The 27,086-nt window shown below is 37.3% G+C and overlaps 1 protein-coding gene across 1 annotated transcript in view; it reads right to left on the reverse strand.

Annotated features, from left to right (window-relative positions):
• The window catches only part of Src42A (Tyrosine-protein kinase Src42A), a 48,004-nt gene extending 21,126 nt beyond the window's left edge, over positions 1-26,878 (reverse strand). Inside the window, exons 1-3 of the mRNA XM_089097966.1 lie at positions 26,648-26,878; positions 8,114-8,309; positions 1,460-1,581 (exon numbers count right to left, since the gene is read on the reverse strand). Of these exons, the coding sequence (XP_088954092.1) occupies positions 1,460-1,581; positions 8,114-8,309; positions 26,648-26,855 (526 nt within the window). The 5' untranslated portion in view covers positions 26,856-26,878. The remainder of the gene's footprint in view (positions 1-1,459; positions 1,582-8,113; positions 8,310-26,647) is intronic.
• Between the last annotated feature and the right edge of the window lie 208 nt (positions 26,879-27,086).

Below are 27,086 nucleotides of genomic sequence, written 5' to 3' on the forward strand. Positions count from 1 at the left end.
TTTTTCCAATGGCAATGAGGGAAGACAAAATACAAGAAGATTCGCTGTAACAATAAATAAAATTTGGCTTTTTCTAAACAAATTAAACCAAAACAAATATGTACAATTTGTCCCAAATTAATTGTCCCAATTAATAATTATTTTTGTACCAAATTAATTTTTAATTATCATTGTAATCCTTTTCTCAACTATGAGTTATAATGACACAAAAAGAGCTAGAAGTTTGGTCATGTACCGTCGAGCCCAAAAGTGTACACAATAGAAAAATGATTGAACAACCCTTCTTGCCATCTTATAAGGGTTTTCCGCTCGTCACAATCACGGATACCATTTGTCATTGGGATCCAGATTTGTGCTATACTCCTTACTAGAAAGAGCTACTGAATTATTTCCATGCAGTATATGGAGTATCAAAAGCAAAGCCGTTTGCTTTAAATCTTAGAGAGAAAGTGCATGTAAAATCCTCAAAGTCCTTATTTTAAATTCTCTCCAATAGAGTTGAATAGATTTGATCTTGTTCTAGGTCCACTAATTCAGATACACCCCAAGTGTGATACAGCACAATTAGAAGACGCAACTATTTAAAAAGCACAATTTTAGAAACTTTGTTAACGGCCGAGTACGTTATGTTAGATTCTAGAGGAATTGTCAAAGGACTGTGTTAGGTACCCGTATAACTGACCCAATATCAAACAACACGTTGTACGAAAAACGCACTTCGTTTTCTTGGTTATAATGAAAGAACCGTTGAGATGAAGAATAAGAGATTGCCATTAAATTGTGCTTTTCGTCATCCATCTGGGCACACAACGACAAGTAGGACACTCACGAAGATGGCGGGGACAGGGTTGTACGCAGGGAGGAACTGATTCTCCCTCCTCAGTAATAAATTTACTTGGATTCCAGGAAAAATCTGATTCAAATTACTGAATAAAATTTGTTTCTTCTTTTTATTATTCCCCTCCTCCAAAAAAGAAACTTTATTATTACCCCCTCCCTAACAAAAATCGAGTACGGATAATCTCTGAGAGGTTTTTTTAGAAAGCGATTGTTTAACCTAACACCTCAAAAACATTTCACTTTGACAAATACTTTTAATGCTTTTTATATCCACTTGGAACGTTTTGTGTCTTGATTTTCAGACAATTGGAAATTCAGATCAATTATGATTATGGCGCGGTCAAGATTTATTGAATTATAATTTGGTATATTGTCTGCAAGCCAAAGGCCCATTTACACCGAGTTTTACTAAATTTGAGATTGAGGTTGCACGTATTTGAGCCAATCAAATGTTTCATAGAGATGTTGATTTGTTAAACAGTTCTGATTGACTCACGTCAGGGCAAACCAAATCTCGGTATTAAAAATCTCTCATCGTGAATCGAACTTAAATATTTATATGCCTGGTATACATTTCCATCCCCCATTCTTTTATACAAATGCATTATAGACCAATTACCTGATAAAGAATAATCATTTCGTCTACTTTCCGAGTCCCTAATAAGGTAAGCCCCATGTTCGTTTTCAGGTAAAAGTAATTTCTTCTCAGCTTCTATCCTTTTGATCTTTCCAAAGTACCACCTACAAAATAAAAAGCAAATGACTTTAAGAAAAATAGTGGTTATTTTACTGTACGTCTTCCTTAAGAATCAATGAATATGATGAAACTGTTTATTGGCAAAATACAACTTAAAATACTATATTTGTCAACATTCCGGATAAACCCCCAACTTGAATTTACCACCCGAGAATATATAAACTTTTGCATTAGTTAAAAAAATAACTGTTTCATATAGTACGGCACTTCTGACGCAGGGAGCATGTAATGTATTGCTAATTTTGAGCCCGAAATATTCTTAATATAATGCAATGATATCACTGACAATTTTTATGAATTAGGAGGTTATCTTAGATATTTTTAAAGTAATAACCGAAGTAGGTCCCATATTACGGGGGTGAAACTTGAACAACTTTTTGGGAGAAGTCCTTCAGATCAACCTGACGGAGATAAAGTAACCTCTAATGTCGTTTCATTTGAAGGGATATATTGAAACTATATGTTCGTAATAAGCGTTGAGGGAAGAGTAGGTCCCATATTATACGGGTAAAACTTGAACATACACTGGAATATTACATTCATGTAATGACCAGCCCAGATAGAGGAGGCATCCTCAAATTTTTCAAAGTCAGAGGGTCAAAGGACCCCAGTGGTCTTGAAGAATTGTTAAACAATTACAAGAAAATTTACTTTTTTTATTTATGCTGAACCTCTCCTCCTTCTTCTTATAAAAATTTCAAACAGAAAGCCACTGAGCGCGAGGCCATTCATTTCAACAAAGTCACTGAACTCCCCCCCCCCACCCACCAGTTCAAGAAAATGTAAGGGATAGAAATTTTTTCTATTCTTTTCAACTGAAATACAAAAAAAAGGTGGTTTTTTCAAAATTTAGTGGGGATGGGTTTTAGATTTCTTATGAAGATACAAAAAAGGTATTTTCAAAATCTATGGGGCCATGCATTTCCAAATTTTTAAAAAGAAGTTACACAAAAAGTATTTTTCAAAATCTAGGGCAGGGAAAATCCACCCCCCCACAAATAGGTTTTAACACTTTTACAATTTTACACCATTTACAATCTTAACACTTTTTATTGAAAACTTATTAGAAAGCATCAATGAGGCCCGGGTAGTAACCGTAGGTGTGTTTACCCATTTCATATCAAAACCCTTGAGCCAGATTTTTGTATTGTTTTTAACCTTACTATATTACGGCAAATACACCTAATCGAGCACATCCATTCTTAAATCATTCTTGTGCTTTTGAAAATGATTATTATTTTACGGTACAGTGAACCTCGAACTCAAGCGTAAAGAGCGAGAATTTGACGGAGTTCGTAATTCCTTCATGTGAAAGGGAATTTGTGTTCACTTTAAGTCTCAAATTCTTAAAAGAGAAGTGACTATACGTGCATCTGATGCAACATAGGCTTCTAATTAAAAATCGGTTATTCTCTTTCAACAAATAGCGAGGATGTTTTCTATGGGATTTGATGACTGGGCTAGAATTCCAAGGGATTTAGTGCTGGGGTGCTGGCACAAGTACCTCGACTATTGCATTTTCTGTCGAAGTATTAAAGAGAGTTTTGGCGAAGAATATCATTCAAGTTAATATTACCAATTAAATATATTAGAATTTGGATTCAGGTGCAAGCTAGTTGTCTACCACTTGTAATAAACTGGAGGGATAATTTCTAAATAGACGACGAACTTTCCCAGTATGCTATATTTTGGGGAATAGACTGCGACATTTTCTTTTTAGATGTAATGATTTAGCGAATCTACGCTGAGGTTTGCTTAATAGCAGAAATGAGGAGCTATTACTGGGGATCATTAAATCAGCGTCTCCTAGGGTGACAATAGGCAATTTTATTTTAAAAGTTTTAGAGACTCGGAAATAGGAAGTTTTTATTTATTTCTATCAGCCTATTTATTATGCTTCTTTGGATCTGTTTTGTATATGGCTTTGCCAGCTCTGATGTACACACACACATTATATATATATATATATATATATATATATATATATATATATATATATATATATATATATATATATATATATATATATATATATATATATATATATATATATATATATATATATATATATATATATATATATATATATATATATATATATTTATATATATTCCTGTTTTCATTAAATGTAATTGATCTGTCCATGGTTTTCTTTAGTCCCAGAGCCCAGAGGAAAACAATTAAATTTTAGGATGAGCTCATCAAAACAAACAGAAATAGTCATTAAATTTTCTAAAGGTTAATTTCTTTGTGCAGAAATAACCGGAAGCAAGGTTTGCCAACAGTAACAATAAATAAACAGGCAGTGGCGGAAATTTTAAAATCTACGCTATTTTAGACAAAGCGTCGTTTACAATTTTCATTGCATTCTTGCAATCAAACTTTTTAACTACCTAGTGGCTATAAATTAAGCGTTCATTTTAGAATGTTTAGATATATCTCTAGTTAGGAGAGAGCGGTAAGTTGTCAAAAACTTTCTGGATTGCACTTGCGCTAACTGCTCTACAAGTCCATATAAATTACATTCTCAGGGTCATCAGTCCTGAATATGACCAATCACCTGAAAGGAAGGAGGCCCTTTAGAACCGTGCCCATTCTACAGATTAGCCATTTTCTTCATATATTCCAATAGATTTCTAGTAGTTTTTTTTTTTAATTTCGGCCTCCAAATATCCGAAAATGGAATCATACATTTGATATAACTAAAATACAAGTAAAAACACAGTGGTTAGCAGTAAGTCCTCCTTTCAGAAACTACACTATATGTACACACAACGTTGAGTTCAGTCACAAGGTCTAGTTCTTATTTCAAGAACCTTGCACAGTCATTTCTAATTGCCACACTTCTTACTTACAATTGAATGGCCTTACAATGGTGGCCTTTTCAATTGAAAGCAAGTTAAAACAGCAGAATTTAAGGAGATAGAGGAGGTAAGGAGGTAACTGCAGAATTGAGGAGCTAAAGCCTTTTTCTTTTTTCAGCACAATTTCCCTCCCTTTTAAGCTCTTTCTCACCTTTACTATCATAACAAATTTTGCTCATCTTTTCCCCGATATCATAAAGGACGTAGAGCTCATAGTTTCTCAATGAATTAAAGGAACTCGTACATGCATCGGGTTCAGGATATTTTTATGATAAGAAAATAAAGAGTAAGAGGCAGTTTTTGTATTTATTTGCAAGCTGGTTTATTTTGAATTGTTTTTGTTGTTTCTTTTACGTCGGCAGATAACAAGGTTTTCTGGCTATTTAAGAATATCAAGTAATTGAACGCTCTTATTTAAAATTCAATCATTTCTATTCTTTACAGAATTTAACAAATGAAAAAATAAAGAAATCGGGTTTTATCAACGGGAAAAAAAATTAAAGCTAAATTGAACAGAATATATAAAGAGAAGCGGGAAAAAAAAATAAACAAAACCCACATCTTAATAACTTCCAATATCACTATGTGAGTTAAAACGTTATTAAGTTAAAAGTTAATTAAGCTAAAGAAGTTTTAAAAGTTATTAAGATGTGAGTTTTTCTTATTGTTTTTGTTTTTCTTTTCTTTATAGGTTGTGTTTAATTTAGCTTAATTCATTTTTTATCCGTTGATAAAGGCTTTTGGACGTGAAGTCAAGATATTCGGATTCCTTTGCTATTTGTTGCTTTTTTGTCCATTGCATTGTTTTAAAATATTATACCGGTTTTCTCTATATTTTCATTTTTTAATTTTTTAAATGGAAAGGCAATATGGTCTAACAAATAATTTCTATATTTTTCTGGAATATAAAGACAGGCCCAGAGCAAGGGATTTCCAGGTTTTACACAGCCCTTGAGCTCCCTAGCCCTTCCGCATAGACATTCCCCGCCAGCCTAGCATTTACATTAACGTCTATCGGTAGGGGGCAGGGGAGGTCATATGTCCCCCCTATATCTTTTGCCTCACCCTAGATTTTGAAAATCTATTTCGCCCTACCTCTAAATTTTCGTGAATTGACACCACTGAATATTTACACTGAAGTAACAGATAAAAAGGATAAGAAGCAGAATGTCAACCATTTGGCTAGTTAATTTGCTCTGATGATAACTGACACGCTGCTCTGTATTCCCACTGCGATGTAATCTGAATATTGCGCAAAAATACGAGATATTATATATTTAACAGTTAAACCACACCAAAAAATGGCTGTTTCTAAAGATATCTATATCAAAGTTCAAGATAGAGCCATAATGGGATATGCAGGTAAATATCATAAATGGGAAAGGAAAGAAAAATTTCCATTTGCATTTTGTTACTAAAATAAATAAAAGAGCCTGCTATGTTTTATTGCATGTACCATCCCTTGTGCTATTTTTTAAAACTTTCCCTTTCTTACCAGAAAAAAGGTTCAATGTTAATAAAAAAAAACACACAACATGAGCTCTGCAGTTGTCAGATCTAATAACTCCATCAAACAAACATACTTATAAAATGAGAATGAACATAACTCATGAGTTTTGATTTGGCGTACCAAATATCCACCGGTAAAGTTGTTTAGAATTATTTATATATTTAATCAAGTATGGAAAATAGTTTGCGCACATTTTAGCATAGACTTGGTCAAATTGGCTTCCCAAAAATTACTTGGTATTCAATAGTCAAATCATTTTTCTTCAAATTATCTGGTGAGCCCATAAAATACTAGCTAGTAACGTGCATTGATGCTAAATCTCCATAATTTAGAAAGTTCAATTAATCGACTCAGCTTTTGGGCCGCTTAAATTACAATACAAATAATAACAACATAGTTTCTCAGACCACGCTTCCTTTCTATTTGTAAATAAAATGGACAATTTTTGCTCGTCAGCCTGCACAGGCGCAGGGGATGATCTTTTTTGTATCATTCCGATCATAGTTTATGTCCCCCCGAACGAGGAAAAATCTTAATAGACCAAATATACATTTTGATGGTATTTGTTAGTATATTTTTTTTTCATACTTGTTATTTTTCCTTTTTTTCCTTGTTTCTTTATGGTGTTTAGTATTTTGCTTGTGTTTTTCAGTTTTTGATATGTTATGCTCTATTTTGTAGACTAGATAGTGAAATACTCTGTACGTGTTTAATCACTGAATAAAATCATTCATTCATTCATATATTTTTTTTATTCTCGTAACTAAAAGTTTTGCCTGTTAAGTACAATATGCATTTTTTCACAAGTGCACTAAATATAGTCTCAATAAATTAGATTTACAAGATGTTATGTATTATAGATTTTGTAAAAATTTCCCATACTTTAACATGCCGTAAATTTCGCCAAAAAATGCAATTATTTGTTCTACTTAAAATATTTTTGTTACATGCAAGAACATCGTATGAAGACTCTGCGGTTTTGTCATTCTTGCCAAAATATTTTGTCTGTATTTAATGAAAACTTATTAGATGCGGAATTATCTTTGCAACAAACTACACATTTCGCAAGCCTAGTAGGCTAAAGGTGAAATATTTTAAAAATTTGGTTATTTAATAGAGAAAACTTAAAAAAACGCTAATAAGTATGTTCAAAGAACTGTGAAACAGGAAGAGACAAATACAATAGTGATCAAAGGCTCAAACGGATCTGAACTTTGATGTGAGGGGGATTAGAATGCAATACAGAAGAAATTAAATACTGCGAAAGTTTAAGCAATAGGAAACAGGGGCGGATCTAGGGGGACCAGCGGAGATCCCCCCAAGATTTTTTTGGCGCCCTCTTCTGTTTTTTTTTCTTGTTTTTACCCTTTTTTTTGTCATTTTGGTCAATTGTTGGCGCCCTTGTCACACTGGGCCCCCCCCCCCCCAAAAAAAAAATAATAAAAAATAAAGAAGAACATGGGGGAAAGGGAGACCCTGTATGAACCGTTTAAAAGCTTTACTTCTTTTGGTGATAACTTTAAAACATTTGATAGACTTTGGATATTTGCAAGGATGTTCCCAAAAATAAATATGACTATCCCGACTAAATAGATATGGCCACTGAATATTAAAGTAGAACAAAGCCAACTTGATAATAGCTGAATCCACCAGGTTTAGACACTTTCTCTACACTAAGAAATATCTAAGCCAAAAAACAGTGAAAAAAAGAACAACACAGATCCTTGCTGATTATGTACATCGTGACCAGACTTTTATTTTTGTATTGCTGTTCCACAAGTCAATAAATTTTCCAACTGGTTTATTCATATAATAGCCTTGAGACCTTGCATTGCTAGTTAAACAACAATTTTATTTCATTTGTTAGAGACTAGGTGACCTCCCAACAGCACCTCAGCCCTGAATGATTCGTCCATCATCATCCTTTTGAGTCGTAGGTATTTTGGATAATTTTTACAGCTCATTTTTTACCAAATAGAATGTGAGACTTTTTGTCAGCGCTAAGTAAGTAAAGTTATTTCTCCCCTTTGTATATTTAAGTTCGCCTTGGATCTTTTTCTTTTTTCCTTCTTTTTTTTGCAGGCTATCTTAAAAACAAAACGGTATACAATAAATTAGGCTTAGCAAAGGGTCTAATCTTACGGTTCAGCTTCAATTGATTTGAGTTTGGCCACATAATTTGATGGAATGTATCCTTCTTGTTTAGTAGTTTTGCTTCTGGCTAACCACCAATCTCCTTGAGTGTCATTTATTATTTCCAAATGTTCACCCTTCTTAAAACTTAAGTCTTCATCTGTTCTCGCATCATAGTCGTATAGTGCCACAAATATTTTTGCCCCTGGAAAACAAACAAGATGATTCATTTCAGAATATTTATTACCGCTGCTAGTGAGACATTTTTTCTGGTACTACTTGCAGTTTGACTGCTGCAGCCGCAAAGGCATTAGTGACCTAACCTGCCGAGCTAAGACTAGTAGGCGCTGCAAGGTACCAACCCCAGACCCTTTCGCTGGTTATCTTAAGGATGACCAAGAGGTTGACCGTTTCTTGTCTTGTGATACAACGTCTTCTCTTGGATAATGATCATAATCTATTGTGCAGTTAAATGCCCACAACTCAACTACTTAAGAAAGGTTATGAAGACAATTTAAATTAAACTATTGCATAAGGGGAGCAATAGACTAGCAGAAGTGTTATCTGTTACCTGAGCATAATTAAAATTTAGACTTTTTTGCTTACCAAAATTTTCGTTTCAATATTTTCGGGTTTTCTTTTGACGAAATTGATACGTTTTGGATGTCTTTAAAGAAAATTCGAAATTAAAATATCTAAAATGCAGTTCTATACAATATATTTAATAGTGCCACATTTTTATACCACCCTTTGTTTTTCAAGGATGATTTTTCAACGCTTTTTTTTACTGAAACACGAGAAATTGAACAACAAAAGAAAAGAAAGAATAAAAATAGGTCCAAAAAACCTATGGGTGCTACTGAAACAAATACATCATAATATTTTTAATTTGGCTTATAGAATTAGTTTAGAAGAGCTTCTCGGATGTCTCGCTTTTGTTTATGTTCTTGCTTTGTAATACCCGGAACTAGGAATGGGCTGAAATTTACCTAATATGCAAGCCGGGCCAATACCCAGATTTTGTTGGATTAAACAGCATGATGAAATTTTAGATCAAATACAATGTTTATGCTGAATTCAGAAAAAGCAATTAAAATATTTTTATCTCTACAGTATTTACACGATATCTTTTTGAAGACTGTTTTTTGTCTGAAACACTTTTTATTCAGAACAAAGCAAAATTGAACGCACGCAATCTTTAAGCATCTGAATGACATCAGTAGAGATGCCATAATAACTCGTGACAGGAGTCCTTATATGGGCATAGAATACTGACAGGAGTCCATATATGGGCATAGAGTCATTAGGGAGAATGGTTGCGTAATGGGGTCAATGACCTCTTTCTCCAGGTGTGTTTTTGGCACGCTCTTAGCGAATGTCAATGTTGTTGTTATCGTTTCCGAGGCAAAATGTCAAGGTCAATGTTGTTGTTGTTTTGAACAGAGTCATTAGTGAGAACAAGTGGTTAATGGGGTCAATGTTGTTGTCGTTCGAAGCAAAGTTAATGACACTTCCTTCCTGTTCGAGGCGGATGTTATGATCCAGAAATAGTATTTGTTATTGTTATTCGAACCAGATGTTATGAGGTTCCGGGAAACAGTTAATGACACTTCCTTCCTGTTCGAGGCAGATGTTATGATCCAGAAATAGTATTTGTTATTGTTATTCGAGCCAGATGTTATGTGGTTCCCTTCCTGTTCTTGCATAAGAACAGGAAGAACTTGCATAAGAACTTGTGGTCCTGTCCCGGAAACAGTTAATTAATGTCTGACAGATGACGTCAAGTTAATTAATGTCCTTGCATTTCCAAAGAGAATTGTCACCGAGAAACACTTAGATCACACATGATGTCATGATTGATTGATTGACACGAAAGGGGAATTAATTTGTTGTTCTAAAGAGAATTGATTCACGAAAGGGTAATTAATTTGGAGTTCTAACAAGAGAATCGTTTTCGAGCAGACGTATTGATCTTACCGTGCGAAAAGGTTTTCAAATAATTTGAAATGCATTAGCACAGAGATGCCAAACAAAAGGAACATGCTGAAATTCCGTTTGGGGGTAATTTTGGCGAAACCGTTTTAGCTATTTTATGGAATTATTTCGGCGAAACACTTAGAGACATTATAAAATATGATTTTTGAAGAGATTTTGGAGGAGGTTTTGAGTGTGGTCGTTATAATACACAAGTTTCAATTGAACAGTGTTGTGAGGTCCTCTACCCCAACCCCAAAGGGTTCCAATCCTCCTACCCCAACCCCGAAGGAAGCCCCCGGTCCGCCAAGGCCCCCCAAGCGCCCCAAGGCCCTCCGCCGGTCCCCCAATGTCCCCCAGGCCCCCAAAGGCCCTCCCTGTGCCCCAAAGGCCCCCAAGCTCCCAAAGGGCCACCGGCGCCCCCAAAGGCCCACCCAGACCCCCAAAGGCCATCCCCGGGCCCCCCAAAGGCCCATCGAGCTCCCAAAGGACCAACGGGGTCCCAAAGGCCCTCCACCGGTCCCCAACTGCCCCAAAGGCCCTCCCCTGGTCCTCAAAGGTCCCCCGGGCTCCCAAAGGACCAACGGGGTCCCAAAGGCCCTACCTTGCCCCAAAGGCCCCCCAGGCACCCAAAGGCCCTCCCGGCGCCCCCCAGGCCCACCCCGACCCCCAAATGCCAGCCCCGGACCCCCAAAGCCCATCCACCGGGCCCCAAGGGGCCCCCCGAGCTCCCAAAGGACCACCGACCCTCAAAGGCTCTCCCCGAGCACCCGTCTTTCGTTCATGTGTGTTGTCTGAAACCTATGATTTGGGATGTGTAGTTTGCTACTTCAGGCTTTTCTGAGCTAAGGTTTCCTAGTATTTCATAGGTGAATGTTGTCTGAAACCAATAGTTTGGGGTGAGTAGTTTGCTATTTCAGGCTTTTAAGAGCTAGGTTTCTTAGTCTTTCGTTGGTGTGTGTTGACTGAAACCGATGATTTGGGATATGTAGTTTGCTATTTTTGACTTTTCTAAGCTAGATTTCTTAGTCTTTCATAGGTGTGTGGTGTCTGAAACCTATGATTTGTGATGTGTAGTTTGCTACTTTCGACTTTTCTGAGCTGGATTTCTTAGCCTTTCATAGGTGTTTGTTGTCTGAAACCTATAGTTTGGGATGACTAGTTTGCTATTTCTGGCTTTTCTGAGCTAGATTTCTCTAGCCGTTCATAGGTGAATGTTGTCTGAAACCAATAGTTTGGGATGAATAGTTTGCTATTTTTGACTTTTCTGAGCTAGGTTTCTTAGTCTTTCGTAGGTGTGTGGTGTCTGAAACCTATGATTTGGGATATGTAGTTTGCTATTTTTGACTTTTCTGAGCTGGATTTCTTAGCCATTCGTAGGTTTCTGTTCTATGAAACCTATGATTTTGGATGGGTGGATTGCTATTTTCGACTTTTCTGAGCTGGATTTCTTAGCCTTTCTTAGGTGTTTGTTGTCTGAAACCTATAGTTTGGGATGTATAGTTTGCTATTTTCGACTTTTCTGAGCTAGATTTCTTAGCCTTTCATAGGTGTGTCCTTTCAGAAAATTATGATTTGGGAGGTATAGTTTGCTTTTTGGACTTTTCAGAGCTAGGATTCTTAGTCACTCATAGGTGTTTGTTGTCTGAAACTTCGAGTTTGGGATGAGTAGTTGGCTATTTCAGACTTTTCTGAGCTAAGGTTTCTTAGTATTTCGTAGGTGAATGATGTCTGAAACTTATGATTTGGGATATGTAAATTACTATTTCGGGCTTTTCTGAGTTAGATTTATTAGTCTTTCATAGGTGAGTGATGTCTGAAACCTATGATTTGGGCTATGTAATTTCCCTTTCTGACTTTTCATAACCGGATTTCTTAGTCTTTCGTAGGTGTGTGGTGTCTGAAACCTATGATTTGGGATGTGTGGGTTGCTATTTTTTTACTTTTCTGAGCAGGATTTCTTAGCCATTCGTAGGTGTGTGTTGACTGAAACCTATGATTTGGGATGGTTAATTTGCTATTTTTGACTTTTCTGAGCTAGATTTCTTAGCCTTTCATAGGTGTGTCCTTTCAGAAAATTATGATTTGGGAGGTATAGTTTGCTTTTTGGACTTTTCATAGCTAGGATTCTTAGTCACTCATAGGTGTTTGTTGTCTGAAACTTCGAGTTTGGGATGAGTAGTTGGCTATTTCAGACTTTTCTGAGCTAAGGTTTCTTAGTATTTCGTAGGTGAATGCTGTCTGAAACTTATGATTTGGGATATGTAAATTACTATTTCGGGCTTTTCTGAGTTGGATTTCTTAGTCTTTCATAGGTGTGTGATGTCTGAAACCTATGATTTGGGATGTGTAGTTTGCTATTTTCGACTTTTCTGAGCTAGGTTTCTTAGCCTTTCTTAGGTATGTGTTGTCAGAAAATTATGATTTGGGATGTGTAGTTTGCTATTTCAGGCTTTTCTGAGTTAAGTTTCTCTAGTATTTCCTAGGTGAATGTTGTCTGAAACCAATAGTTTGGGATGAGTAGTTTGCTATTTCAGGCTTTTATGAGCTAGGTTTCTTAGCCTTTGGTTGGTGTGTGTTGAGTGAAACTTATGATTTGGGATATGTAGTTTGCTATTTTTGACTTTTCTGAGTTGGATTTCTTAGTCTTTCCTAGGTGTGTGTTGACTGAAACCTATGATTGGGATGAGGGGTTTGCTATTTTTGTCTTTTCTGAGCTAGATTTCTTAGCCTTTCAAAGGTATGCGTTGTCTGAAACTTATGATTTAGGATGTATAGTTTGCTATTTGAACTTTTCAGAGCTATGATTCTTAGTCCGTCATAGGCGTTTGTTGTCTGAAACTTCTAGTTTTGGATGACTAGTTTCGCTATTTCAGGCTTTTCTGAGCTAGATTTCTTAGTCTTTCATACGTGAATGATGTCTGAAACCTATGAGTTGTGATATGTAAATTAATATTTCGGGCTTTTCTGAGTGGGATTTCTTAGTCTTTCAGAGGTGTGTGTTGTCTGAAACCTATGATTTGGGATGGGTGGATTGCTACTTTTGACTTTTCTGAGCTGAATTTCTTAGCCATTCATAGGTGTTTGTTGTATGAAACATATAGTTTGGGGTGACTAGTTTGCTATTTTTGACTTTTATGAGCTAGATCTCTTAACCGTTCTTAGGTGAGTGTTGTCTGAAACCTAGGATTTGGGATATGTAAATTACTATTTCGGGCTTTTCTAAGCTAGATTTCTTAGTCTTTCATAGGTATGTGTTGTCTGAAACCTATGATTTGGGATGTGTGGGTTGATATTTTTTTACTTTTACGATCTTTATTTATTATACGTTCATATTTGATTGTTGTCTGAAACATGTGATTTGAGATTGATAATTTGCTATTTCCGTCTTTTATTAGCTAGGTTTCATAGCCTTTCATAGGTGTGTGTTGTCAGAAAATTACGATTTGGGATGTGTAGTTTGCTATTTGAACTTTTCAGAGCTAGAATTCTTAGTCCATCATTGGTGTTTGTTGTCTGAAACCAATAGTCTGGGATGACTAGTTTGCTATTTCAGGCTTGTTCATTTTGAATTTCTTTCGTTGAAAAGCAAGAGTTGGAAAATTAGGGTCTTAGTCCACCAGCCTGAATGGTGGAAATCCACTAGCTCAGTATTAGGGTCCCAGTACACCAGCCTGAACGGTGGAAATTCACTAGCTCATAATTGGGGTGTTAGTCCACCAGCCTGAATGGTGGAAATCCACTAACTCAATATTGGGGTCTCAGGCCACCAGCCTGAATGGTGGAAATTCACTAGCTCAGAATTATGGTCTTAGTCCAACAGCCCGAATGGTTGAAATTCATATTAGACGACACAAAAACTTATACACACACAAAAACTTACACACACACACACACAAAATTACACATGCACACTAAAAATTAAATTAACAAAAAAACTGACATGAAAAAAAAAAAATACACACACACACACACACACACAACAATTACACACACACACACACAAACACTAAAAATCACACACACACACACCAAAAAATACAGAAAAACACAACCATAAACAAACACACACACACGCGCACACAAACAAACACATGAACACAAAAAAACAAACACACACATGAAAAAAAAAATACACACACACACACACACACACACAAAATAAAACACACTAAATAGAAATATCAAAAACTCTCGAAATAAATTAAAAACACAAACACTTACACACACACACACACACACACACAAAAACTTACACATTCACGCGAAAACTTACATTCACACAAAAACTTACATGCACACAAAAACTTACACACACACACACACACAAAACTTACACACACACACACACTAAAACACACACACACACACGAAAAAAAATAAAAACACACAAACAATTACACACACACACACACACACACACACACACACAAAAACATACACATTAACACAAAAAAAAACTCACACACACACTCACAAAAACTTACAAACACATACAAATACACAAAACTTACACACACGCACACCAAAACTTACACACACACGCCAAAACTTACACACACACAAAAACTTACACATGCACACGAAAACTTACACACACACAAAAGAAAAATTACACACACACTTCAAAAATTACACACACACAAACACACAAACTTACACACACACACACACACACACTTACACACACACACACACACACACACACAAACTAACACAAGCACACGAAAACTTACATGCACACAAAAACTTACATGCACACAAAAACTTACACACACACACACACAAAAACTTACACACACACACACACACACACGAAAACTCACACACACACGCCAAAACTTACACACACAAAAAAACTTACACACAAACACACACACACACACAAAAAATTAAACATGAAAACAAAAAACTCTCACACACACGCACAAAAAAATACACACACACACACACACACACAAAACTTCCACACACACACACACGAAAACTTACACACACACACACCAAAACTTACACACACAAAAACATACACACACACGCACAAACACACCCAAACAAAAAAACAAACAAACAAACACACACAAAACTAACACACACGCACAAAAACTTACACACACACACACAAAAACTTACACACACACACACACGAACACTTACACACACACGCCAAAACTAACACACACAAACACAAAATAACACACACACACACACACACACACAAAACATACACATTCACACGAAAACTTACATTCACACAAAAACTTATACACACACACACACACGAAAACTTACACACACACGTCAAAACTTACACACACAAGAGCTTAGACACACAAAACTTACACACACACACACACAAAAACTTACACCACACACAAACTTACACACACACACACACACACACACACACACAAACACACACACACACACACACAAACACACACACACAGCAAAACATACACACACACACAAACTAACACACACGCACACACACTCACACACACACAAAAACATACACACCCCCAAAACAACTTAAACACACACACGCACGAAAACTTATGCACACACATGAAAACTACCATATCACAGTTACATTCTCTTATTTTTTCAAATTATATTTTGAATTTCTATCGTGAAATGCAAGAGTTGGAATATTTCAGTAGTGACTTGCTGTGCTTTACCTTCTCACAGTTACATTCTCTTGATTTTTCGAAGTTCATTTTGAATTTCTGTCATGAAATGCAAGAGTTGGAAAATTGGGGTCTTAGTCCACCAGCTCAGTATTGGGGACCCAGTCCACCAGCCTGAAAGGTGGAAATTCACTAGCTCAGAATTGGGGTCATACTCCACCAGCCTGAATGGTGGAAATCCACTAGCTCAATATAGGGGTCTCAGTCCACCAGCCTGAATGGTGGAAATTCACTAGCTCAGAATTAGGGTAATAGTCCACCAGCCTGAATGGTGGAAATTCACTAGCTCAGAATTAGGGTCTTAGTCCACCAGCCTGAATGGTTGAAATTCACATTAGACGAGGTTACGTGCGCACACACACACAGAGAGAGACGACTAACACACAGGGACAACACACACACAAAGAGACGACACCTAACCTTTTCCGGCGAGTATGGTTAGGTTAGTTTAGGATAGATTAAGTTAGGTTAGGTTAAGTTAGGTTAGGTTAGCCCACGTACGCTTCACTTAGGTTAGCTTAGGTTAGGTGAGAGACAGGCAAAAAGTTAGGTGTATGATTAGGTTAGGTTAGGTTAGATTAAGTTAGGTTAGGTTAAGTTAGGTTAGGCTAGGTTAGCCTACGTACGCGCGCGTACGTAGGCTAACCTAGCCTAACCTAACTTAACCTAACCTAACTTAATATAACCTAACCTAACCACATAATAAACCTAACGTTTTGCCTGTCTCTCACCTAACCTAAGATAACCAAAGTGAAGCGTATGTGGGCTAACCTAACCTAGCTTAACCTAACCTAACTTAATCTAGCCTAACCTAACCTAACCATACTCGCCAGAAAAGGTTAGGTGTTGTCTCTTTGTGTGTGTGTTGTCCCTGTGTGTTAGTCGTCTCTCTCTGTGTGTGTGTGCGCACGTAACCTCGTCTAATGTGAATTTCAACCATTCAGGCTGGTGGACTAAGACCCCAATTCGGAGCTAGTGAATTTCCACCATTCAGGCTGGTGGACTAAGACCCTAAGTCTGAGCTAGTGAATTTCCACCATTCAGGCTGGTGGACTGAGACCCCAATATTGAGCTAGTGGATTTCCACCATTCAGGCTGGTGGACTATGACCCCAATTCTGAGATAGTGAATTTCCACCGTTCAGGCTGGTGGACTGGGTCCCCAATACTGAGCTGGTGGACTAAGACCCCAATTTTCCAACTCTTGCATTTCATGACAGAAATTCAAAATGAACTTCGAAAAATCAAGAGAATGTAACTGTGAGAAGGTAAAGCACAGCAAGTCACTACTGAAATATTCCAACTCTTGCATTTCACGATAGAAATTCAAAATGAAATTTGAAAAATTAAGACAATGTAAATGTTATATGGTATTTTTCGTGTGTGTGATTAAGTTTTCGTGTGTGTGTGTGTGTAATTTTTTGTGCGTGTGTGTAAGTTTTTGTGTGTGTGTTAGTGTTTGTGCGTGTGTGTAAGTTTTTTTGTGTGCGTAAGTTTTCGTGTGTGTGTGTGTAAGTTTGTGTGTGTGTGTGTGTGTGTGTGTGTGTGTGTAATTTTGTGTGTGTGTGTGTGTGTAATTTTTTGAATGTGTGTGTAAGTTTTTTTGTGTGTGTGTGTGTAAGTTTTTGTGTGTCTAAGCTTTTGTGTGTGTTTGTTTTGTCGTGTGTGTGTAAGTTTTAGTGTGTGTGTGTGTGTATTAGTTTTTGTGTGCATGTAAGTTTTCGTGTGCATGTGTAAGTTTTTTTGTGTGTGTGTGTGTGTGTGTGTTGTTGTGTGTGTGTGCAAGTTTTGGCGTGTGTGTGTAAGTTTTCGTGTGTGTGTGTGTAAGTTTGTGTGTGTGTGTGTGTTAGTTTTTGTGCGTGTGTGTAAGTTTTTGTGTGTGTGTGTGTGTAAGTTGTGTGTGTGTGTGTGTGTGTGTATGTGTGTAAGTTTTGTGTGTGTTAGTTTTTTTGTGTGTGTTTATGTTTTCGTGTGTGTGTGTGTGAAGTTTTGTGTGTGTGTGTGTGTGTGTGTGTAAGTTTTTGTGAGTGTGTGTGTGAGTTTTTTTGTGTTCATGTGTAAGTTTGTGTGTGTGTGTGTGTGTGTGTGTGTGTAAGTTTTGTGTGTGTGTTAGTTTTGGCGTGTGTGTGTTAGTTTTGGTGTGTGTGTGTGTGTGTGTGTGTGTGTGTGTGTGTGTTTGTGTGTTTTTGTTTGCATGTAAGTTTTTGTGTGCATTTAAGTTTTAGTGTGAATGTGTGAGTTTGTGTGTGTGTGTGTGTGTGTGTGTAAGTGTTTGTTGGTTTGTATTTGTAAGTGTTTTAGTGTGTGTGTGTTATTTTTGACGTGTGTGTTTTTGTGTTCTTGTTTGTGTGTTTTTTTTTTAGTGTGGATTTGTAAGTTTTTGTGTGTGTGTATGTTTTGGCGTGTGTGTGTTATTTTTGGTGTGTGTATGTGTAAGTTTTGTGTGTGTGTGTGTTTGTGTAAGTTTGTGTGCGTGTGTGAGTGTGAGTTTTTTTGTGTTATTGTTTAAGTTTTTTTGTGTGTTTGTATGTTGTTGTGTGTGTATGTGTTTGGATGTTTTTATGTTTGGTCGTGTGTGTGTGTGATTTTTCGTGTGTGTGTGTTTTTTAGTTTTGTGTGTGTGTGTAATTTTTTGTGTTCATGTAAGTTTTTGTGTATATTTAAGTTTTAACGTGAATTTGAAAGTTTTGTGTGTGTGTGTGTGTGTGTTTAAGTTTTTTTGTGTGTAAGTTTTTGTGTCTGTGTGTTTGTTTTCGTGTGTGTGTGTGTAAGTTTGTGTGTGTGTGTGTGTGTGTGTGTAAGTTTTTGTGAATGTGTGTGTGAGTTTTTTTTTGTATTATTGTGTTAGTTTGTGTGTGCGTGTGTGTGTTTGTCAGTTTTTGTGTGTGTGTCAGTTTGTGCGTGTGTGTGGAATTTTTCGTGTGTGTGTGTGTGTGTAAGTTTTATGTTTGTTTGCTTGTGTGTGTTTGTAAGTTTTTGTGTGCATGTTATTTTTTTTGTTCATGTAATTTATCGTGTGTATGTGTAAGTTTGTGTGTGTGTGTAAGTTTTTGTGTGTGTATAAGTTTTTGTGTCGTCTAATGTGAATTTCACCCATTCAGGCTGGTGGACTATGACCCCAATTCTGAGCTAGTGAATTTCCACCATTCAGGCTGGTGGACTGAGACCCCAATATTGAGCTAGTGAATTTCCACCGTTCAGGCTGGTGGACTGGGACCCTAATACTGAGCTAGTGGATTTCCACCGTTCAGGCTGGTGGACTTGGACCCTAATACTGAGATAGTGTATTTCAACCATTCAGGCTGGTGGACTAAGACCCTAATTTTCCAACTCTTGCATTTCATGACAGACATTCAAAATGAACAAGCCTGAAATAGAAAATTAGTCATCCCAGACTATTGGTTTCAGACACCAAAAACCAATGATGGACTCAGAATTCTAGCTCTGAAAAGTTCAAATAGCAAACTACACATCCCAAATCGTAATTTTCTGACAACAAACACCTATGAAAGGCTATGAAACCTAGCTAATAAAAGCCGGAAATAGCAAATTAACCATCTCAAATCACAAGTTTCAGACAGCACTCACCTATGAACGGCTAAGAAATCCAGCTCGGAAAAGTCAAAAAATAGCAACCCACACATCCCAAATCATAGGTTTCAGACAACACATACCTATGAAAGACTAAGAAATCTAGCTTAGAAAAGCCCGAAATAGTAATTTATCTATCCCAAATCCTAGGTTTCAGACAACACTCACCTAAGAACGGCTAAGAAACCTAGCTCAGAAAAGTCAAAAATAGCAAACTAGTCATCACAAACTATAGGTTTCAGACAACAAACACCTATGAAAGGCTAAGAAATTCAGCTCAGAAAAGTCAAAAGTAGCAATCCACCCATCCCAAATCATAGGTTTCAGACAACACACACCTATGAAAGACTAAGAAATCCCACTCAGAAAAGCCCAAAATAGTAATTTATATATCCCAAATCATAGGTTTCAGACATCATTCACCTAAGAACGACTAAGAAACCTAGCTCAGAAAAGCCTGAAATAGCGAAACTAGTCACCCCAAACTATAAGTTTCAGACAACAAACGCCTATGACGGACTAAGAATCATAGATATGAAAAGTTCAAATAGCAAACTATACATCCTAAATCATAAGTTTCAGACAACGCATACCTATGAAAGGCTAAGAAATCTAGCTCAGAAAAGACAAAAATAGCAAACCACTCATCCCAATCATAGGTTTCAGTCAACACACACCTAGGAAAGACTAAGAAATCCAACTCAGAAAAGTCAAAAATAGCAAACTACATATCCCAAATCATAAGTTTCACTCAACACACACCAACGAAAGGCTAAGAAACCTAGCTCATAAAAGCCTGAAATAGCAAACTACTCATCCCAAACTATTGGTTTCAGAAAACATTCACCTAGGAAATACTAGAAAACCTTAACTCAGAAAAGCCTGAAATAGCAAACTACACATCCCAAATCATAATTTTCTGACAACACATACCTATGAAAGGCTAAGAAACCTAGCTCAGAAAAGTCGAAAATAACAAACTACACATCCCAAATCATAGGTTTCAGACATCACACACCTATGAAAGACTAAGAAATCCAACTCAGAAAAGCCCGAAATAGTAATTTACATATCCCAAATCATAAGTTTCAGACAGCATTCACCTACGAAATACTAAGAAACCTTAGCTCAGAAAAGTCTGAAATAGCCAACTACTCATCCCAAACTCGAAGTTTCAGACAACAAACACCTATGAGTGACTAAGAATCCTAGCTATGAAAAGTCCAAAAAGCAAACTATACCTCCCAAATCATAATTTTCTGAAAGGACACACCTATGAAAGGCTAAGAAATCTAGCTCAGAAAAGTCAAAAATAGCAAATTAACCATCCCAAATCATAGGTTTAGTCAACACACACCTACGAATGGCTAAGAAATCCTGATCAGAAAAGTCAAAAAATAGCAACCCACACATCCCAAATCATAGGTTTCAGACACCACACACCTACGAAAGACTAAGAAATCCGGTTATGAATAGTTAGAAAGGGAAAGTACATAGCCCAAATCATAGGTTTCAGACATCACGCACCTATGAAAGACTAAGAAATCTAACTCAGAAAAGCCCGAAATAGTAATTTACATATCCCAAATCATAAGTTTCAGACAGCATTCACCTACGAAATACTAAGAAACCTTAGCTCAGAAAAGTCTGAAATAGCCAACTACTCATCCCAAACTCGAAGTTTCAGACAACAAACACCTATGAGTGACTAAGAATCCTAGCTCTGAAAAGTACAAAAAGCAAACTATACCTCCCAAATCATAATTTTCTGAAAGGGCAAACATATGATAGGCTAAGAAATCTAGCTCAGAAAAGTCAAAAATAGCAAACTAGACATCCCAAACTATAGGTTTCAGACAACAAACACCTATGAAAGGCTAAGAAATCCAGCTCAGAAAAGTCGAAAATAGCAATCCACCCATCCCAAAATCATAGGTTTCATAGAACAGACACCTACGAATGGCTAAGAAATCCAGCTCAGAAAAGTCTAAAATAGCAAACTACATATCCCAAATCATCGGTTTCAGACACCACACACCTACGAAAGTCTAAGAAACCTAGCTCAGAAAAGTCAAAAATAGCAAACTATTCATCCCAAACTATTGGTTTCAGACAACATTCACCTATGAACGGCTAAGAAAATCTTAGCTCAGAAAAGCCAGAAATAGCAAACTAGTCATCCCAAACTATAGGTTTCAGACAACAAACACCTATGAAAGGCTAAGAAATCCAGCTCAGAAAAGTCGAAATTAGCAAACTACATAACCCAAATCATAGGTTTCAGACACTACACACCTATGAAAGACTAAGAAATCCAGCTCAGAAAAGTCAAAAATAGCAAACTACATATCCCAAATCATCGGTTTCAGTCAACACACACCAACGAAAGTCTAAGAAACCTAGCTCATAAAAGACAGAAATAGCAAACTACTCATCCCAAACTATTGGTTTCAGACAACATTCACCTAGGAAATACTAGGAAACCTTAGCTCAGAAAAGCCTGAAGTAGCAAACTACACATCCCAAATCATAGGTTTCAGACAACACACATGAACGAAAGACGGGTGCTCGGGGAGAGCCTTTGAGGGTCTGTGGGTCCCTTGAGGGTCGATGGTCCTTTGGGAGCTCGGAGGGACCTTTGGGGACCGGGGGATGGGCTTGGGGGGGCCGGGGATGGCAGTGGGGGGTATGGGTAGGCCTTGGGGGCGCCGGGAGGGCCTTTGGGTGCCTGGGGGGCCTTTGGGGCAAGGTAGGGCCTTTGGGACCCCGTTGGTCCTTTGGGAGCCCGGGGGACCTTTGAGGACCAGGGGAGGGCCTTTGGAGCAGTTGGGGACCGGTGGTGGGCCTTTGGGACCCGGTGGGTCGTTTGGGTGCTCTTGGGGCGTTTGGGGGGGCGGGGTTGGGTCTTTGGGGGTGTGGGTGGGCCTTTGGGGGCGCCGGTGGCCCTTTGGGAGCTTGGGGGGCCTTTGGGGCCCAGGGCGGGCCTTGGGGGGCCGGGGGGCCATTTGGGGACCGGGGGCGGGCCTTTGGGAGCTTGGGGGGCTTTGGAGGACCGGGGGCTTCCTTCGGGGTTGGGGTAGGAGGATTGGAACCCTTTGGGGTTGGGGTAGAGGACCTCACAACACTGTTCAATTGAAACTTGTGTATTATAACGACCACACTCAAAACCTCCTCCAAAATCTCTTCAAAAATCATATTTTATAATGTCTCTAAGTGTTTCGCCGAAATAATTCCATAAAATAGCTAAAACGGTTTCGCCAAAATTACCCCCCAAACGGACTTTCAGCATGTTCCTTTTGTTTGGCATCTCTGCGCTAATGCATTTCAAATTATTTGGAAACCTTTTTGCGCGCTAAGATCAAAACATCTGCCTCGGAAACGATTCTCTTGTTAGAACTCCAAATTAATTCCCCTTTCGTGAATCAATTCTCTATAGAACAACAAATTAATTCCCCTTTCGTGTCAATCAATCAATCATGACATCATGTGTGATCTAAGTGTTTCTCGGTGACAATTCTCTTTGGAAATGCAAGGACATTAATTAACTTGACGTCATCTGTCAGACATTAATTAACTGTTTCCGGGACAGGACCACAAGTTCTTATGCAAGTTCTTCCTGTTCTTATGCAAGAACAGGAAGGGAACCACATAACATCTGGCTCGAATAACAATAACAAATACTATTTCTGGATCATAACATCTGCCTCGAACAGGAAGGAAGTGTCATTAACTGTTTCCCGGAACCTCATAACATCTGGTTCGAATAACAATAACAAATACTATTTCTGGATCATAACATCCGCCTCGAACAGGAAGGAAGTGTCATTAACTTTGCTTCGAACGACAACAACATTGACCCCATTAACCACGTGTTCTCTCTAATGACTCTGTTCAAAACAACAACAACATTGACCTTGACATTTTGCCTCGGAAACAATAACAACAACATTGACATTCGCTGAGGGCGTGCCAAAAACACACCTGGTGAAAGAGGTCATTGACCCCATTACGCAACCATTCTCCCTAATGACTCTATGCCCATATTTGGACTCCTGTCAGTATTCTATGCCCATATAAGGACTCCTGTCACGAGTTATTATGGCATCTCTACTGACATCTCAGAAGCTTCATTAATTGTTCACTTCAAACTCATCAAAGAAGAAAAGGAAGAAAGGAATCTCGCACGGAAATCAATGAAATAAATGCGCAAAAACAAATGCCACAAATACAACACGAACATTACACGAGTCTTCTTGTGTTATTATTTATAAATAAAATCTAGAAAGTTGTCCTAGAAATATTGATTGTTAAGTGATCCACTTGACGAAGACCATGTCATGAGAAAAAAGAGAGGAAGGGAGATGACAGAAAGAGAGCAAGCGAGAGGAGAGACAAAGCAGCCAAAGAACTAAAACGGATTAAAAGGCCACAGTAGAGAATTCACACTAAAAATACTAAGATTATTTGTTGGTAGGTGAAATCGAAAGTAGATTAGTTACCAAAATTTTATCCAACAAAAAATGTGTTGAATATTTGAAAATATCCAATATCAGTTTAGTCCCTTGTTGGAGATTTGACATTTTTTCAAGAACGTCGAGGACTCTCTGCTATAGTTCACGAATAAAAAAAGGCTTTTGGATAATTTCAAGGATTTATGTGATATCTTCCAATTTAACCTCAAGCCCCTGCCTCCGGAAGAAATTAAATATAAAAAAACAAGTTTTTTCAACTGAAAGTAAGGAGCAATATTAAAACTTAAATGGAACAGAAAATTTTCCGTATATGAGAGGGACTGCCCCCTTCTCAAAAAATTTACCCTAAAGTCTTAAAATTCTTTAAAAATATTTTTCATTCAAATTCAACGGCTCTTGTGTTTGGACGGTCTTTCTTGAGGAAATGTGAAAAAAGTCAAACTTCAGCGTAAACAGCGAGGGATTGAGTAGGAGGCAACCCTGTCATATATAGAATAATTTCTATCCGTTTAAAATTTTTATGTTGCTCCTTACTTTCAGTTGATTTTTTTAATTAATTTCTGACCGTTTCTGAAATCATGCCAGAAATCCTTGCCCCCCCCCCTCCCATGTAAAATTTACCCTGGGAAACCAACCCCAGAAATTGTCCTACTCCCATAAAATTATCCATGTACAGAATAATCTACTCCAAAAACTTCCGTATAAATCCCAAAATCAAGTACTATATGTAAATGATGGGCAAATTGCGTAACTTACAGTCCTTAACCCATGGACTATAGGGGGCCATGTCATACCCAAAGGCGTAGTTATTAGACCTTTCAAACATGTTGAATCAAATGGCAACATCAAAATTTCGATCGGATGTCTTTGGGGGATAAGGGGGCATATGAGGGGGCTAGTTGCTCTCAAATCGTTGTGGTGACTTAAAAAGGGTAGTAGAACTTTTTATTTCCTCTCGAACAAGCCCTCTCCCGACATTCTAGAACCATTGATTCGATATGATTGCCCCTGGAAAAAAAAAACAAATAAAGACACATCCGTGATGTTTGGTCAGAAATTTCAAATTCCACATTTTTGTAGACAGGACCTTGAAACCAAAACACTGAGGTTTTCTAATATGCTAAATCTGATATTGTGATTTTTATTCAGATTGCTTTACTTCTCGGTGGTTTTTTCCCATTTTTCGAAAATCGGGCAAATTTTCTCAGGGTTTTCAGGCTTTCGGGCTTTTTGTAGCTTTTGGTGAGTGGCTCAGACATGAAAGAGTTCAACAAGATACATAAATATTTAATATTGAAACGGGTTTATAAGAATTTAAATATTGGACTGCAACCAAAGGTAAGACGCAAAGTCCCAGCGACTTTGAAATTTCGTACCTATCTCTAGGAATGCGCTTGTCTAACTTGAAACTGAAAGTTTTCCAGAAAAGGCCTATACTAACATAAACGCACACAGGTCAGGAGGAGCGGAATATTTGGAAGTTTATATGGCACAAAAGGCGCAACTCTAGGTCTAAACTTTCCCAAAACTTTAGGTCCGAAGTGTCTTTCTGTACAACAATTTTATAAATGTCTTAGCAATGTTTTTATATTCAATGTAGTTTATATTATTCCGATTTTTTCTTCTTCTTCTTCTCTCTTGCGGTAATTTTCCCCGGGACACTAGAAATCAAATTAATTTCTACATTCCCATCCATCTCCCGTATATGTAGGTATGATTTATATCCCTCATCAGGAGTGAGCAAATGAGAGTGAGCAAACTGGAGAGCAAAATAAGATCTCCCGTATATGTAGGTAAGATTTATATCCCTCATCAGGAGTGAGCAAAATAAGAGTGAGCAAACTGGGCAAAGTTTGCAAATGCTGTAACACACCGCAATTACTGGCAGAGTAAAATTACAATAGAGAACACATTTGAATTCTTTTTTCCTACAAAAATAAGAGTGATTTTAATAGAAGTCACACCCAAATTCAAAAGTTACAAACAAAACCTAAACGACCTGAAATTACTCCAGTTGTTGAATTTAGACGAAACATAAATTGTGTAAATCTTTTGGAGACACAGGATCAAACGTGCCCCCCTCCCAATACTAAACCTATATATAGACAATGGGCAATTACTGCAGATAAGAGCAGAACTGTTACAACCCCCTTCTCTTACCTCCTAAAGGCTAAACTACTACTACTACTACTAACAACTCACCGCAGTACCCAGCCGACTGAGTAAAGCTTATGCATTAACACAATCGTATAGTTTTTTCAGAATCTTCAAACGTAGTTTCCGAATTTTCCCAATCTGCCGTAATTCAGGGTATTCTAATGTATGCTGGATTCAAAAATATAACCAGTTGTTTTGTAGTTGCTTCTTAATCTTTGTGCAATAATTTTCAAGGTTTCTTACCTGAAACACGAAAAATTCCACACACAAAAATGAAAAAATGTTCAAAGTGATTTTTCTTTTTACATCGAATATAGAGAAACTACATCAGATGTTTGTTTTTTTTCTTCGTCTAGATTTGGACAAGATGATTTTGTTAGTAGACAGTAAAGCAATAAGAAATTTGATAAAAAGCAAATTAGATAGGGTGTTATGGCACTTTAATTTGTATCTTGTATTTTGAAAACATTTCAGCAATCGATGTTAATCTAGTTCTAGCACCATAAATACCAGTTTTGTCGAGCGTCGGAAATCCTTAAATACCAGAATAAGACGAAATTGAATCTGACCAGTGAGAAAATACAAGCATTGGCATCTACATGAATTTGGCATTTCTAGGCTTTGGAAAAAAACGCTAAATGGAGAAAAAAATAGCCTTACCTGGGTTGCCAATGTCGTTTTCTGGAACTGCGGGGAGAGATGGAACATTTTTGACATGTTCCCTATGCAATTGAGAATCAATGTTGTTCGATATATGGTTAGCTGGCTGTGACAACGCTGCCTCCATACTAGGAAATCTATCAACAGAATTTGATGCCACATCTGGTCTGCCTCCAGAATTCTCGTCTCTACTGAGGCAGTTACCCATCTTAGGTGGAAACAGATGACCTTAAATAATATTGAATGATCGTAAATTATGTTTTTAGGATGTTTTATCAAATACAACACAGATTTCAAATTCAGGTCAAATCTTGTCGCCAAGCTACTAAGGCTTTAAATCATCTCCTGAAACGACCTTAATTCTCTATTTTTCCTTTTCTGGAGCTATAATGCTCCTGGTTAATAAAGAAGCTTGACAATAGTCCCTTCCATAAACAGA

The sequence above is a fragment of the Artemia sp. Qi Xiang Cuo genome, chromosome 12 (assembly GCF_049724085.1).
Source record: "Artemia sp. Qi Xiang Cuo chromosome 12, ASM4972408v1, whole genome shotgun sequence".
NCBI lineage: Eukaryota > Metazoa > Arthropoda > Branchiopoda > Anostraca > Artemiidae > Artemia > Artemia sp. Qi Xiang Cuo.